Below are 16,004 nucleotides of genomic sequence, written 5' to 3' on the forward strand. Positions count from 1 at the left end.
CCTCACATAGGCGAACACTTGTTGCTACCGCGAATCGCTACAAATAAAGGCCCTTTAAAAAGAAAAGAAAAGATTCCATGAATAAGCCCCAAAAATGTTGTTCTTGCTCCAACAGCAAAAAAGTAAGAAAAAAAAAAAAAAAACTACGGCACAAAAAGTAGGAGATCTGGCGATTAGCATTCAACCGACTTTCTATAATCTTGGTAAAATTGGCGAAAAAACACAAGAATAGACAGACAGACAAAAAAAGGAGCTACAATTTGATCTTACTCGAGCAGCAACACATGTCAAAGCATAAGATTGAAGAGTTAGCTACAAACTTAATTTTCCAAAGTTTTGACCCCAGTTTTATGTTCATCCATCTTTGCGGTCTTAATTTCAACAGTTAAATTTGTGAATTTTGCAATAACATCTGAGTCCTTATGTTAGTCTACTATTTGAAAAACACCATTTCCAAATGGCGGCCAACGAAAAGAGACACATTTTTTATGGAGGGCAGACATCAGGGACTAAAATTGCTAAAGTCGAAACATAGAGGACAATGCTATGTAAGGTAGAATTCAGGGACAAAATTGTTAAAACAGAAACAGCAATGAAATGATTGAAATTGCGGCCAAACCTCATATGCTAAATTCGTAATTGGCCAAAGAGAGAAAATAAGCAGATATGTACCATAAAGTAAGCAGAAGAGTATCGTAGTCCGGTATACTAGAAGAAAGCAAAAAGAAGTGACTTGAAACAAATTTAAATCCTACTGTTGCAGAAATTTTGCAATACTTCTAAAAGGAATATGAATCAAAATGAGTCACATACATAAAAAATCAAGCCCGAGTTCTCAAGAAAATGAAAAGCAACAGACCAAGAAATTACATGAAAACAAACAATGCAGAACAAAACACAAGCGACCAAGCCAAGAAAAATTAGGTCTTGTAAAGCATCCACGACTAGGGCTATTCAAATAACACCTACCTACAACATACCAACAGGATGGAAAATCACATAGTTCTACTTATTTATAACAAAAGAAAGTTCATAGTAGGAGGGGAATTCCTCACTTGGCCATCATGACCTTGACGAACTCCTCGTAGTTGATCTGGCCGTCGCCGTCGACGTCAGCCTCACGGATCATCTCGTCAACCTCCTCGTCGGTGAGCTTCTCGCCGAGGTTGGTCATCACATGGCGAAGCTCGGCGGCAGAGATGAAGCCATTCTGGTCCTTGTCGAAGACGCGGAAGGCCTCCTTGAGCTCCTCCTCGGAGTCTGTGTCCTTCATCTTACGAGCCATCAGGTTGAGGAACTCGGGGAAGTCGATCGTGCCGTTCCCGTCAGCATCCACCTCATTGATCATGTCCTGCAGCTCCGCTTCCGTTGGGTTTTGGCCCAGTGATCGCATCACGGTACCCAGCTCCTTGGTCGTTATGCAACCTGTAGGAAAATATTTGTTAATAAACAGTTTCAGGATCTGATGTCAGATTAAGTGGTAGTCAATTCGACAAACTAACTTCTAACTCAAAGGTACAGATCAAGGAATGCATAATTAGCATGAAAAGTTTCACCAATTACTTGGGATCAAGATAGTGACAGCTAAACTTGGAAATTGTTACACCAAATCTTCAGATCAATCAAGCTAAATAAATAGTTGTCGCTAAATTTTCCTGATAGTTTCAGGAAATAGAGTATCAAAAGAGGAGTTTATCTCATAAATTACCATCTCCGCTAAAATCTTCTGATTTTCTTCTTTTATCTTCCTGTTCTCAAAACCGAGTTCATGAGAAGAAGACTTGAATTATTAAAAAATTAGAAGTTTTTGTTCTGGTGTCATTGTTATCCTCAATTACACTGAGGCCCAAAGGAGTATATACTTCTACTATCTTTAGTTCCGTAACATTTCAACTAGAAGAAATATATATATATACACCCACCCACACACACACACACACACACAACTTCAAATAGAGAAAAGAAGCAAAAGAGAGTGAAATCTTCACTTCTAATGCAAATTTGATTTTGTAAAATTAAAGGAAAGAAATAGTGGTTCCTGCTTCAAGCCTAGCATTACTGGTCGTACATTAAATATAAAATAAGTATAAAAAATAACGAGGAGTAAAAAAAAATCTAGTAGTTATTAACTGTCTATTTGGGCTTCCTTACTTACAATATCTTATCTTAATAAAAAAGTATCAACAAGCACAAAAGAAACAGTTTCAAGTTTTATATTCAATTTTTTAATGCAACGGTTCAAAATTTTATAAATGTCAACGAAATATGTGAACTTACTATGATTTAATGTACCATTTCTACTTACAGTCATAATCTCTGCTACAACTGAAAAATGCAGACGCTGTGTGACCTTCACATGAATTAAATCACTACAATCACCTTATATGCTGATCAACCAAGGCTCGTTGACTGATCGAACCAACTCGATTGAACAGTTTTCTCAAGAAAGAGCTCTCAAGTTAAACTACAAATTGACTGTTGACATTCGAGGTTCCAGGACAGAGAAAAAAGCACCCAAATTAAGGTTTTAAGTGCCCGTCGGTACGGATCGTATCTACTGTGTCATACCGTGCTGACAAAATATCAACACGATATAACCTCTGTTCTGACGGTATGGCTCAACATCCTCTTTTTATAGAAATTAGCAAGTAGTTATCTCAATAAAGTGCAAACAATTGATAAAGATATGTAACAAGCAATTAGAATATATGGGCGCCAAATATTTTATGTCATTACGTGTTCGCATGCAGGTATTTTTATGACAAGCACACATTGGCACAACATGGCACGCACCGTATCATACTACCATGCCAACAAATTTTCAACACGACCCCATGCCATGGCAATTAAATCCATGAGCCAAATCCTAGGACTCTCATTCCTAGTTGATCTTCTATTACTTTTTCTATTTTTTTATAATATTAGGGTTCCAATGAGGTCTATATAAAAAAGAAAGAAGAGAAAAGGAAAAGTGAAATTATTTTCTTATATTTGGTACTATTTTTGTGAGGAAGAATAGGAAGAACAAGGAAACACAAGTAGAGAAAATGATCTCAACTTTTAAATCCCCAAAAGGGGCAGAGAGATAAACAAGTAAATTTGATTCTGCTATTTTCTTATTTCCATAACACTTAATCCTTAATAAAGAAAATGCAAAATTACAAAAGAGTAGCACATTCAAATCTATCTTCCTCCCATTTATATTCCCTTCAAGGATGCTTTGAGGGTCAAAAGTTTGTTGTAAAGATAGCTCTAGATAACACTTAAAAAGGAAAAAATATAGTTGGTGTACCATTCTTTTCTCTTATGCTTATGCCAAAAGAGAGAGGAATCCTTTATTTAATTATTTATTTATTAATTTATTTTGGTTCTCTTCTTCTCCAAGTTTCCAGAAAAAGAATCAAAATTTTGGACGATTAAATGAGATTCCCTCACCCCCTTTTAGTAACACCCCATGATATTTACATTGCTTGGAAATTTCCATATAAATCCTGACATTTAATGGTTTTTTTTTTTGCGGAAAAATCCCTAAGTTTTCATCTTTTCATGTAAGTTCTTGAATTTAAAGATTTTCTTCTAAAGAAGTCCCTGCTGAGCATCATTTGTGGAATTTCGAAATATTCTAGCAGTAGTCTTATTCTTACCAATGATATGGCTTTAGCCATTGAATTTAATATGTATATGAAGTTTAGAATAATAAGATTATTATGCAAAGAGGAGGAAATTATAGCAAAGAGATGCGTATATGACGTTGGCAAGGATAAATCTGCAAAAAAGGGAATTAAAGGTAAATGAATTGATAATATATTCTTAGATTCATCAAAGATGCTTGGTAGGGACTTTTACGAAAGAAATATAAGAACTTGAGGACTTATATTGGAAGATGGGAAAAAAGCAATCAGGGTCTTTCAAAGTTTCTAAAAAGTAAAGAACCAATATATAAAATTATCCTTAAATTATCAATATAGTTGCCAGATAGTGAGCAAATTTTAGCTTAATATACCGTAGAAGATACGATTCTTTAACAAATAGGACAGAAAAGCATCACGAACCCTCAAACAAGTGGAGTGCATGATGTTGAGAGATCAAACGTAGACAAAAAAACTTGAAATAGAAACAGACCCCACCGAGGAAAAAGAAAGTTTTTTTTTTGGGTTAAATATCATCAGAATACATGTATTCAACTCAATTTGTAGGATAAAGGCTGCTAGTCTCCATTCAAGTTGGTATCCAGTGCTGCTACTTGCCAAAAATACAAGAAAACTTAAGAAGCAAGAATTGGGAGAACCTGTTGCATGCACCCAGCGCACTGTACACTCTAGAGACCTCAAAATCAGAATTTAATTTATAATATATGTGTGTTATGACATTCAAAAGATCTCCATATCAAAATCCATAAATTTCATACTTCTATTTTCAATGAATTTTGATGGTCCTCTCCACACTATTGACTTTTTTGCAAGTCCTTATGATTCTTTAAACATTGGCCTTTTAGATTTTGTAAATCACATCTATCAGATCATGGAGAGCCTCTTGACTATAGGCCCTTTTTTTTTTTGTTTTAATTGAGACCTCCTTTGCGTTTGATTTTTTTTTTAGAAATGAATCAAAGAAGTTACTTTTTCAGTTGAAAATTTTGTTAAAATTTTCAGTATTGCTCTATCAGTATTTACAGTCGTTAAATTTGACAATGATGAATTTAATGAAATTTCCTCTTTTTCATACAAAATCTCACTAAGAAAAAAAAAAAAAAAGTCGGCGCGGTCATTTCGTACATTTATATCTCTTCATTATAAAACAATAATCATATCTAACACTGAGAAGTACAGCGCACGATTTGCACCAATAAACTCCTCCAACAGCAGATACTGATCAGCCCTAAACCACTCGATCCGCATCAAAAACACGAGATCGAACGCCTAAATCCTCAGTAAACCCTAACAAAATCCAAAAAACCAAGAAAAAACTAGATGCGATCTAAATCCAAATGAACCGCAACGAGCCCCAACAACAGCGATCGCAATCAGATCGTTCGTGGAGCGTAAGATCGGGCGAATCGGAGCTCGATCGAGAGAGAGAGAGAGAGAGAGAGAGAGAGAGGAGGGGGGATCTGACCATCGCCATCCTTGTCGAACAAGCTGAAGGCCTCCTTGAACTCGGAGATCTGGTCGTCCGTGAGCTGATCCGCCATGATCGCCGCCTCCTCGAGGAAGAAGAGCTGATCGTAGGGAGAGAGAGAAGGTGAAGGTGAAGGAGAAGGATATAGAGAGAGAGAGAGAGAGAGAGAGAGAAGGGTTTTTGAGTTTTGGCCTCGTTTGTTGTGTTGAGGAGATGAGAGTTAATGGTGCGATTTTATAGAGAGAGGCTGCGAAGAGGAGAGGGACCGTCGGGCTTTTTTATAAAATGACCCTCAGAAATTTGATTTTGGTAAAATAATACTACCAAAATTTTATTTGTAAAATTAATCTTTCTTTCGCCACATGAACGTCATATCAGAAATTTTTTAAAAAGACGGTGAATCATTCACCGTCTTTATTATATTTATTATGAAGGCGATGAATAGTTTACCGCTTTCATAAGGCGGTGACTCGAGGGCACAGAAACGACGGACTTGAAAGGGCGGAAAGGAAGGCGATGAACCATTCACCGCTTTTACAACAAATATTACACAGACGGTAAACGATTCACCGTCTTTTTGAGGAATCCTGACGTGGCGCCCACGTGGCAAAAGAAGGATTAGTTTTACAAATAAAATTTTGGCAAAGTCATTTTGCCAATTTTGAATTTCTGGAGGGTGATTTTATAAAAAAAAAAAAAAAAGTCCGAAAAGTCTTAGAAACATCTCATACTTTTTTTTTCTTTTTATTTTTCTTTCTTTGAATTCTTTATCCAGGTGTAATGAGCTGCTAGTGGTCCCCAAATACTAAACATCAAAATATAAATAAAAGTTAATTTCACTACATATATTATTTCAAAAGTTATAATTCGTTTACATATGTTCCTGTCATTTAATTCACTGTTATCTTTTTTAATAATAAGTACACAAAAAAATAATTTTGTGATTATAAATTTGTTCCTACAAAATGTCTCGTCTGTGTCACAGTACGTGCGGCGTATCTTATTTTTTCCACGAACGAGGTCTCACCTTCGACGTCGCCACTGTAAGTTTTACAGTCGCCATGAATAAAAAGGAGACAGTAAGAAAAACGACGGAACTCAACATTTGAATATAAATTATATATATATATAAGGGATACAAAAGTCATTTTACTTCTGCTAACTGTGATTAGCTTTTTTAACTCATAATTATATAAATTTTGGTACCAGAAGAATATATTTACATATGAGAAAATTTTAGAGGAATAAATTTAATAACTTAAATTTTATAGAGATATATTTGCTATTTAATATTTTTATCCCTTATTTGAATTCTTTATCCACGTGTATCGGGTAGCTATTGGTTATCCAAATACTAAATATAAAAAAAATAAAATAAAAATAGAAAAAACTCTTTTTTATACATATTTCGCTAGTTTTGCCATTTTGCAAGTTTGATTTATTTTTTAAAATTTTGTAGATCTATTCTATTTTCTTAAAAATTTAATCAAGTTGTCTGTCTGCTCATATATAACTTTGGCCAATTTGTATAAAAAATCCACTAGTTTTGAGATTTTACAAAAGGGGCCATGTTTTTCAATTTTGCAAATTCGGGCTGAATTTTCAGAACACTAACCAAAATACCCTTATTCTCTTTTGTCTCTCTTCTTTTTTCGTTTTTTTCTTTTCTCTCCGACCCTCCTCCACCACCTCCGCCACCTTTCTCGACGGCAACAGGGCTGCTCGCCTTCTCTTCCTCCACTTCTTTCTTTTACGTTCTTTTTTTCACTCCGACTCTACTCCGTCACCTCTGCGGTCTTTGCAATGGTAACAACGGCGGCGCCGCCTCCTCTTCGATGCCGGTGCCGGAAGAGAAGAATTCAAAGTGAGTGCAGACGAGAGCGGAACGAACGGAGGCGATGAAGCCGTACGTGGCCGAGATAGTGCTCGCTATTGCTCGTGAGGGTAAGAATGAAAACATGTCCGTGTTTCTCCAAAGAGCGCTTCTAGCAAGGGCGGTGGCTGCGATAGAGGGCGAGGGAGAGGCTGTGATAATAAAAATAGTTGTAGAGGGAAAAAAAAAATTAGAATGATAAAAGATAAAAATAAATTTTTTTTTTTTTTCCTACTGGAAAGACCAAAAATCATAGAAGAAGAAAGAAGAAGATGAAATTGCACAGTTAAAATAAAATTACATTATTTTAAAAAAAAATTGCACTGTTTTATATAATAGTTGTACTCTTTGAGACAAAATTAATACTATTTGAGATAAGAGTTACACTCTTTAGACAAAAATTGCACTCTTTGAGTAAAATTTACACAATTTCTTTTTCTCTTCCTCTTCTTCCTTCTCTTCCTTCCCCTCCGCTTTCTCGTACTTTTTATACGTCCATTCTGGGCCGACGACGTGCACAGTGAAGGCGGAGAAGAGCACAGTGACGTCAAAGAATAGAGCGGCGAAGACAGAGGTGGCGGTGGCCTGCAATGCCTTCGCCCCGTAAGAGGTGCGCGGGCGGTGGGTGCGCAGACATGGGCAAGGACTCCCCGCCTTGTCTCTCTCTTGCAAGGGGTGCACGGGAAAGAGCACGGCACACGTCCCGCCGGCACTTCTTACCCTCGCCCGCGCACCTCCCGCTTCGCTTCCGCCCCTATTGACTCGTGAAGGCGAGGTAGTGGCGAAGCGGTGGAGTGTGGAGGCGAGGTGGTGGCATTGATGGGGACAGAAGTGAGGAGGGGAGTCCTCGCCCGTAGCTGCACACCCCCTGCAGGATGGAGCCGAGGCGGGCCGCCGCCACTACCTCTGCCTCCGCCAACCTCTTCTCTAGTGTCATCGTGCTCTTCTCCGCCTCCACCGCGCACGTTACCAACCCAGGATTGGCATATAAAAAGTACAAGAAAGCAGATGGGAAGGAGGATGAGAAAGAAGAGGAAAAGAAAGAAAATTAATGTAAATTTTATCAAAAGAGTATAATTTTTGCCTAAAGAGTGTAACTCTCATATCAAAGAATATAATTTTTGTCTCAAAAAGTGCAACTTTTATATAAAACAGTGCAAAATTTTTTTAAAATAATGTAACTTTATTTTAATAGTGTAATTTCATCTTTTTCTTCCTTCTTATATAATTTTTAGTTTTTCTTATAAATAAAATATTTTTTTATTTTTATCTTTAATTATTATGATTTTTCTCTTCTCTATAATTTTTTTTGTTGTCACAACCTCTCCCTCGCCCTCTATGGCAGTCACTGCCCTTGCTCGAAGCGCTTTTTAGAGAAGCGTGGGCACATTTTCATTCTCACCCTCACGAGCAACGGCCACGACTTCATCGCCTCTGTTCGTTCCGCTCTTATCCATACTCGCTTTGAATCCTTCTCCTCCGGCACTGGTATCAGAAGAGGAGGCGGCGCTGTCGTCGTTACCTTCGCAGAAGACTGCGAAGACAATGGAGGGAAGTTGGAGAGAAAAAAAAAATTAAAAAAAAAGCAGAGGAAGAGAAGGCGGGCCGCCTTGCTGCTGTCGAAAAAGGTCGCGGAGATAATGGAGGAGGGTCGGAGAGAAAAAAGAGCGTAAAAAAAAAGAGAGATAAAAGAGAATAAGGGTATTTTAGTCAGTGTTTTGAAAATTCAGATTGAATCTGTAAAATCCAAAATAGTAGCCTAGTTTTGCAAAAGCTGAAACTCGTAGATTTTTTATACAAATTGGCCAAAAACTTTTTTTGTATAGTGTATTTTTAGTTTTCAAAAAAAAAATAACTAACAATAAAAGTGGCCCGTTGCCCTTTTTTCAGAATATGTACGAATTGCTAGTTCTAATGTAAATTCTATATTTTTGTTGGCGTTCAAAGTAACTTTGGTACAACTACAATTTTATTCTTATCACTAAAAAAATTAACTAGGTTGTCTCTCACAAGTCCGCGGGCATGACCTCCATAATATTTTTTTCGATTAATCCACGACACAAAGTACAAGGAGTAGATTGTGTAATGTATAGAACTTCGACTAAATTGATAGAGTACCGATTAAATCATGCTAGATAAGATTAAAATAGGTTTTGCAAAGCTTTAGCTAAGTTTGGGCCGAATTGCAATCAATTTGGATCGAAACAGAATCACATAAAAAGTGAAACCTGAGTTCCAGACTTTTTAGACGTGCGGAACAAGGATTCGGGCACCCAAAATGGTTTCAGACGGTCCAAACGAGCGCCCAAAGTAAGCGGATGCTTTTTCAGAGAGTGCTATTAGCGAAAAGGCCAGCATTCAAGAATCCAGATTGCCCTGTTGGCGCTTGAAAAGATTTGGATGCCTCTTGAGGGCGTCCAAACCCCTTTCGGATGCTTTACTCAAGAGCTTGGGTGGTGAAAGAATAAACATTCGTGCGACCAAATATCCTTAAGGGCGCCTCGAACATCTTCCAAATGGCTTTCACAGGCGTCTGAATGTCTTTCGGATATTCAACCTGACAGGAGGGATCGCACAACTCATTAAATAAACAGGCGCCCAATTTTTCCTGCGGGCACCCAAAATGTGTTACGAGCAATTTGGGCAAGTGTCTAGATCACTGATCGGACACTGGTACATAGCCTTCAAGTGCCCGAAAGTTCGGACGAGCACCCAAAAGTTTGGGCGGGTGCCCGAAACCTAGCACAGAGGCAGCAGTTTGTTTATTTGTAAGTACAAACAGTTGGGGGTTTTAAGTGCAATTGTAGCACTTCTATAAAAAAGCCATTTACAATCAAACCCGAATCTTCTCTCCTATTTCCCACTTTCACCCTCTCTTTATCTTCTCTCTCTCTAGAAAGAGAGAAGCCCTAGTTTTCCTATTGGTGGGATCTTGGATATCCATCTCTTTGGAAGCTTGGAAGAGAATTAGAGCACCAAGAGGAGGCTCTAGGCTAGGCACATGTCTGGTTACATCAGAATTTCGGTTTGTCATATTAAGTTTTAATCATAGAGTAGATCAAGAGATCTTAATTAGTTCAAGATAATGTATTCTAAACATTAAATCTGCCCAACTTAGATTATTTTAACATAGTAATACGAGAATGATCCGCCAATACTAATTGATTTTTATTTTTGGTTTTTATATTTGATATGGTTTGGCTTCTGAAAATATTTAAAAAGTGCAATATTATTTTTCCATTGTGTTTTTTTTTTTTTTGGTGCTAGTTTGCTTGAAAACAAAAAACCGTCGATTAAGTTGTTTGATCAATTTATGTTTTTCGAATTTTCCAAAAACGATCTATAAATCGTNGCCCTACCATTCCTTGTGTACCATAGCCTACTCCGAAGAGCCTCCTTGGTTTGACCTGCATCTCATTTCATCGGTACGCAATGATGCCACAACCGACTCTGTCTCGATAGTTTTCACGTGGCTCAAGTTCACAATCAAATTGTATTAAGATTCCAGTATTAAGCAAAATAAAATACTAGCCTTCTCTTCTTCATTAATCTTTAGATCAAGGGCTGCAAGCTTGCTCACAATGAAGTTGAAGAAACTCAACTATTTATGTACTAATGCCTCACCCTTCATCGATCCTTCGATTATATAATTTTCATCTTGGGGAAATCTTATCACAAATGACTTTTCTTCATTGAGCCTTTTCAACCTCTCCCAAACCCTTTTTGTGATAGTTTCGATCTCCACATTGAACAGCAATGAATTATCTAGTGCTAGAAACATATTTGTCAAAGCTATTTTGTCATTCTCTTCAAATTGTTTATTCTTCATCCCTTCTGGCTTGCTCTTTTTTCCTTGCAAGACAATCTCACAACCATCCTTCACCAGCACTACTTACATCTTCAATTCCACAGTGTAAAGATCGTCCCATTGAAATCAGAGATCTCAAACCTAGTCGCATCTTTTTCCGCTATCATTTCACCATCAATTTCAAACTACTAAGAATTAATGCTCTGATACCAACTGATAGAATCAGATAGAGAGGTTACAAAGCACACCTCAAACTCTCACGATATATGAGCGCAGTGAGAAGCTAGATCTTATGTAGAGAAACTTAACGAGAACAATCAGAAAAACAAGTTAGAGAATAATAAAAAAATAAAGAGAACAAGAACATAAATATTTACGTAGTTCGACCAACGATATGTCGACTTAACAGAAAAGACCTCTAATTCATAGTACAAAAAATAAGAGTAGATCGGATGTAAAAATAATCTCTCAAGGCTCTCTTATATTTTTCTCTCAACTAGATTATAATGAAGCTCTAAATCTAGATCCTCTCAAAAAGTTCTCTATATATAGCCCCAAAAACCCCTAATTAAAGCAGATTTGGACAACTGAACCCGACCAATCAGATCCCTAAATCCGACCTAACAGATTATATGCCAAAACCACCCAAGCGATTCGATCGGTCAGGAATTAATATTCGACCGATCGGATCACCCATCCAACTGATCGAGTAATTCCGGCAAATTACTTGTCCGATTCCGGCCAGTCGGATCCCCCATCTGACCTACCAATTTGAGAATCCGGTTCTAACTGATTGGTTCTATAATCTAGCCAATCAGGTTGTCCTACAGGCCATCCCAAGTTCCGGAACACGCATCCAATAACCCAAATCTGCAACGCTCCACAGGAGAGTCGACTTGAACATCGCTTCCTCAAAATCAAACATAGGTAATAATTAAAAGGATAATTGCCTATATACCCCTCAAAACTTCAGAAATATCTCATTTATCCCTACCTTTTTTTTTCTTTCCAATATACGCCTCATATGTTCCTCCGTTATTCCAAAATATCCCTATAGTTACCACCCGTTAAGTTAACTCGGATTAAACGTGAGTTAAATATCGATCACAATTAAAAAAAATTTAAAATACTAATATTTTCCTTAACTTAAGGGCAAATAAAAAATATTGGTGACGGTAGAGATATTTGAAAAGACCAAAAGTCAAAATACTTTTTGTGCCCCTAACTTAAGAGCAAATAAGAAAAGTCGGTGATGGTAGAAGGATATATTTGAAAGGGCAAATAGTAATTTTATACAGATAATAGAGTTCATTAACAGATTTTAACTCTAGGGGTATATTTGAAATAGGTTGGAACGTAAAAAGGATATTTTCAATATAAGCCTTCTGTTGGAAGCCGAATTTTCCGACCCTTGACCCGGTCAAATATCTTTCTCGGGGAGCGCGTCGGGGTGAGGAACGGCTGCGAACGATGACCCTCGAAGTGTGCGCCCTTCGACAAATCAAGCGATTCGGCTGATGAGGGATCGGATTAGCCGAGTTCAAAAACTCTGCAGTAAACTCGGTTCGGCTGGATGAGCTGAATGTACAGACTGCACAGAAACTAGGGTCGGCTGAAGGGCCAAATGGAAGAAGTACACAATGACTGGTCGGCTAAAAGAGCCGAATGAAAGAAGTACACAATGACTGGTCGGCTTAAAGAGCCGAATGGAAGAAGTACACAATGACTAGTCGGCTGAAAGAGCCGAATGCCTTTATATAATAATAAAAAAGAGTGTGCCCGAAGGGCATATAGACTCAGAAATATAGTTTACAATAGAGTGATGCCCGTAGGCAGACAGACTTTGCAAATGTAGTCTACAACGGAGTGATGCCCGTGGGGCAGACAGACTCCAAGGTTCTACTTAGCGAACAACTCCTAGCAAAGCAGTAAATGTGGAAAAGAAAAAGTTATATTTAGACTACTCCTAAAAAAGCGATAAAATGTAGAGAAAATAAGGGTGGTCTTCTCGTTGAGGATGGAGAAAGACTCTTATTACAGGCTTTGAAGTCATTATTTGTAGTGACATCAACCCACATTATTCGTTGGTTGGAGGAGTGGTTGTAACCATGATCGTGAAAGTTACATCCCACTTCTCATGGAAGTTATGCCCCACTTCACATGGAAGTTACGCTCCACTTCTCAACCGTTCCCGCCTAAACGCTCTTGGCCTTCAGGCGCCTTATTGCCGACTCCTGGTGTATCACGTGTCCTTATTACTTCGGCTCATACGTGGGCTAGGTCGGCGTGTTCATTTCAAATTTGGCATCAACACCTTCTAAGAGGGATAAATCAGAAAGTCGAAAACTTTTCAGGGGTATATAAGCAATTGCTCCATAATTAAAATAATTAGGTAAAAACATGAGGTAAACTTTAATTTGTCCCCCTGCAGTTTAGTGCATTTTTACTTTGCCACTCTATGATTCAAATAATTGCACTTAACTATTCTATAATTTTATTTTTATTTTACCAAAAATTTTGCCATCTAATAGGGTAGCAAACTGAAATTTTTAGAAACCATGCACGAGATGGTACCAATTTAACGATAAATCCTTATAGTAAAATACAAATAAAATTACAGTATAGTTAAGTATAACTTTTTGAACCACTCGATTTTGAAATGAAAATACGCTAAACGGCAGTGGGGTATATTGAAGTTTAACCAAAATTATATATATACTTGGAGGATGTGTCTCAAAATAGCCTTTATTTTAGGGGTCTCCATACATTTTTCCATAAATACTTTTTTTTTTGGGTGCGTTCCACAAAATTACTATAGTACTAGTATAGGAGTTGTATTTTGCTGCGGATAAATAAAATTTTGATTAATTAATATATAATTATTAAAAATTAAAAATTAAAAATCTAATACATGTTCCATTCAGAAAAAATATTAATATTGTTCCGCTTAATATCATAACATTTACCAACTCAATATTAAGAGTTTACACTTCAAAAAAAAAATAATTTTGGCTATAAAATTAAATAACTATATTTCATTAAAAATTCTGCATAAACTACACATTAGTAATCAATTACATGGTAGTTAAACAAATAATAGTTAAATATTATAGCGAAAAGGATCTCTCAAGTCTAATAAAAATTCGCATTTCATCAACATTTGGATAATAAATACAAAGGTAAGCATGAGGTAGTTCAACTCTTATTCTCTATAAATCTTTTTTTATACAAATCAATATAAAATAAATATACTAACAATTAGATATTTATAGATTTAGAAAATAATTAACTGTTTGAATCAAAAATATAGATTAAAAAAAGATTAAATTACAGAAAACATCCCTGTCAAAATTCGATTTTTCACTTTCCTCCTCTGTCATTTAAAAACCTACACTTTGCCCCCTTGTAAAATGAAAAATATTCACAGCGGGGTACGGTGTGAACTATGATGATAAAATGACCATTTTCTCCCTTACCATTTTGCCCCTCATCATTTTTACAGGAGAGAAAGCTGAGAGTATTTTTTGTATAAAAAAATATATAATAATATTTTATAAACGAAACCCTAACGGATTACTAACGGCAGGGGTGAAGTGAACATTTTTCATTTTACAAGAGGAAAAAGTGTAGGTGTTTAAATGACATAGGGGTAAAAGTGAAAAATCGGGTTTAGACAGGAGTGTTTTATGTAATTTAGCCTTAAAAAAAATAGGCTAATAATCTGAAGCATTTTTGTTGGACATTTTGCCATGAACTGAAAAACAAAAAAAACAAAAAATTAGATTATAAATACTTTATCTGCTATAAAAAAAAAAAAAGCATATAACATTAAGGAAAAAAAAAATCTTATTCTCAAAAATATTTTATTATTAATCATTTCCATCACTTCTTTCATTTTATAGCAGATAAAGTATTTATAATCTAATCTTTTGACTCTGATCTATCCTTTTTATTCTGCACGAAAGGTGATAATACTTAGTAGATATATTTAAACCATTTTCTCATTCTCTATTCACGGTTACATTCATGGGGGCTGCATCGACCACACCGACGGGTGCTTGTGCTGCAGCAACGGTCTTTTGTTGAGGCACGATTGCAAGTTGGATGACGCCATGGAGCGCATCGAGACCACCTTGTTGCAGCTATGTTGCTCCGGCAACATAGGTGAGGCACGTTGAGGGTTTCCGGTTAATTAAGGCAGCAAATATTGAGTTTATAAAGCTCGCGAGGCGAACATCCATGGAATGAGGGGGGCCTTTGATGTCTAGAATTCTCCGACCTGTAGAACAGGATGGCAGTGCGGTGGTTGTAGATTGGGTCAGCCATGATCAACACTTTGAATCGATCGGAACTGGGAGGAGCACAACAGCTAACTTGAGGAGAAGGAGGAAGAGAACTTGAGCAAAGCTTTTGAAATGGCTTTCTTTAAGCTCCAAAAACTCATTAATTATTCTGTGTGGCATAGAATATTATTGCCTTACCGAGAATCATTATTGCCTATAAGAAGATGTAAAATGTTATTGCTTAAGAGAGAGTTATATAAAGAGAAAAATTATTACCTCTTGGTAAGGTGAAGAAGTTTTTTGGAAAGGTAAAAAGGCTCCTTGGGAAGGTGCATGAGAAGAATTATTACCTTTGGAAAGATAAAAAGGCCTTTTGGAAAGATAAGAAGAATTATTATATATTGAAAAGATGAAAAAGCCTCTTGAGAAGATGAAAAGGCAAAAGAGATAGTTAAGAAAGAGAGAGGCTTAAGAGAGGAATAAAATTAAGCAAGAGCTCGACACGTAAGCTCTCAAAAATCATCAAATTATATATTTGTATGGATGAGTCTTATCCTCCTTTAAAGCATAACTAGTTAAGTCACCCGCGCGTTGCGGCGGGTCGATCCTGCGAAAGAAAATTAATAAATACATATTTAAAAAAATCAGATAAGAACTAAAAGTATATTTATAATTAATTTTCGTCAAATATAAAATTAATTTAAGCTATATCAAATTTTTTATTTTTTAATGTATAATTTATATGTAAATGCTCAATATTATTATAAAATTAATATTTATATCTAATACCAGTAGTCTAAATTATTTAATATTTATTTATATATTTTATATTTTATAAAAATAAATGGTAAATTATATAATAAATTATTATATAATAATATATCTATATACAAATAAAATACTATATATATATAATAAATAA

The 16,004-nt window shown here is 36.2% G+C and overlaps 1 protein-coding gene across 1 annotated transcript; it reads right to left on the bottom strand.

The window, feature by feature from the left end:
• LOC109719063 (calmodulin-7) lies at window positions 756–5,324 on the bottom strand. The gene is made up of 2 exons (XM_020245575.1): window positions 5,116–5,324; window positions 756–1,425 (listed from the first exon to the last, which is right to left on the bottom strand). Exons 1-2 carry the CDS (start codon window positions 5,189–5,191, stop codon window positions 1,052–1,054), a joined length of 450 nt encoding a protein of 149 aa, XP_020101164.1. The 5' UTR covers window positions 5,192–5,324; the 3' UTR covers window positions 756–1,051.

This window comes from Ananas comosus, linkage group 13 (genome assembly GCF_001540865.1).
Source record: "Ananas comosus cultivar F153 linkage group 13, ASM154086v1, whole genome shotgun sequence".
In the NCBI taxonomy this organism is placed as follows: domain Eukaryota; kingdom Viridiplantae; phylum Streptophyta; class Magnoliopsida; order Poales; family Bromeliaceae; genus Ananas; species Ananas comosus.

Excerpts from the sequence above, each read along its gene's own strand:
- LOC109719063 (XM_020245575.1), bottom strand. The coding sequence starts at position 5,191 with ATGGCGGATCAGCTCACGGACGACCAGATCTCCGAGTTCAAGGAGGCC. Across the intron at positions 1,426-5,115 it reads GTTCGACAAGGATGGCGATG|GTTGCATAACGACCAAGGAG; the intron begins GTCAGATCCCCC and ends ATTTTCCTACAG.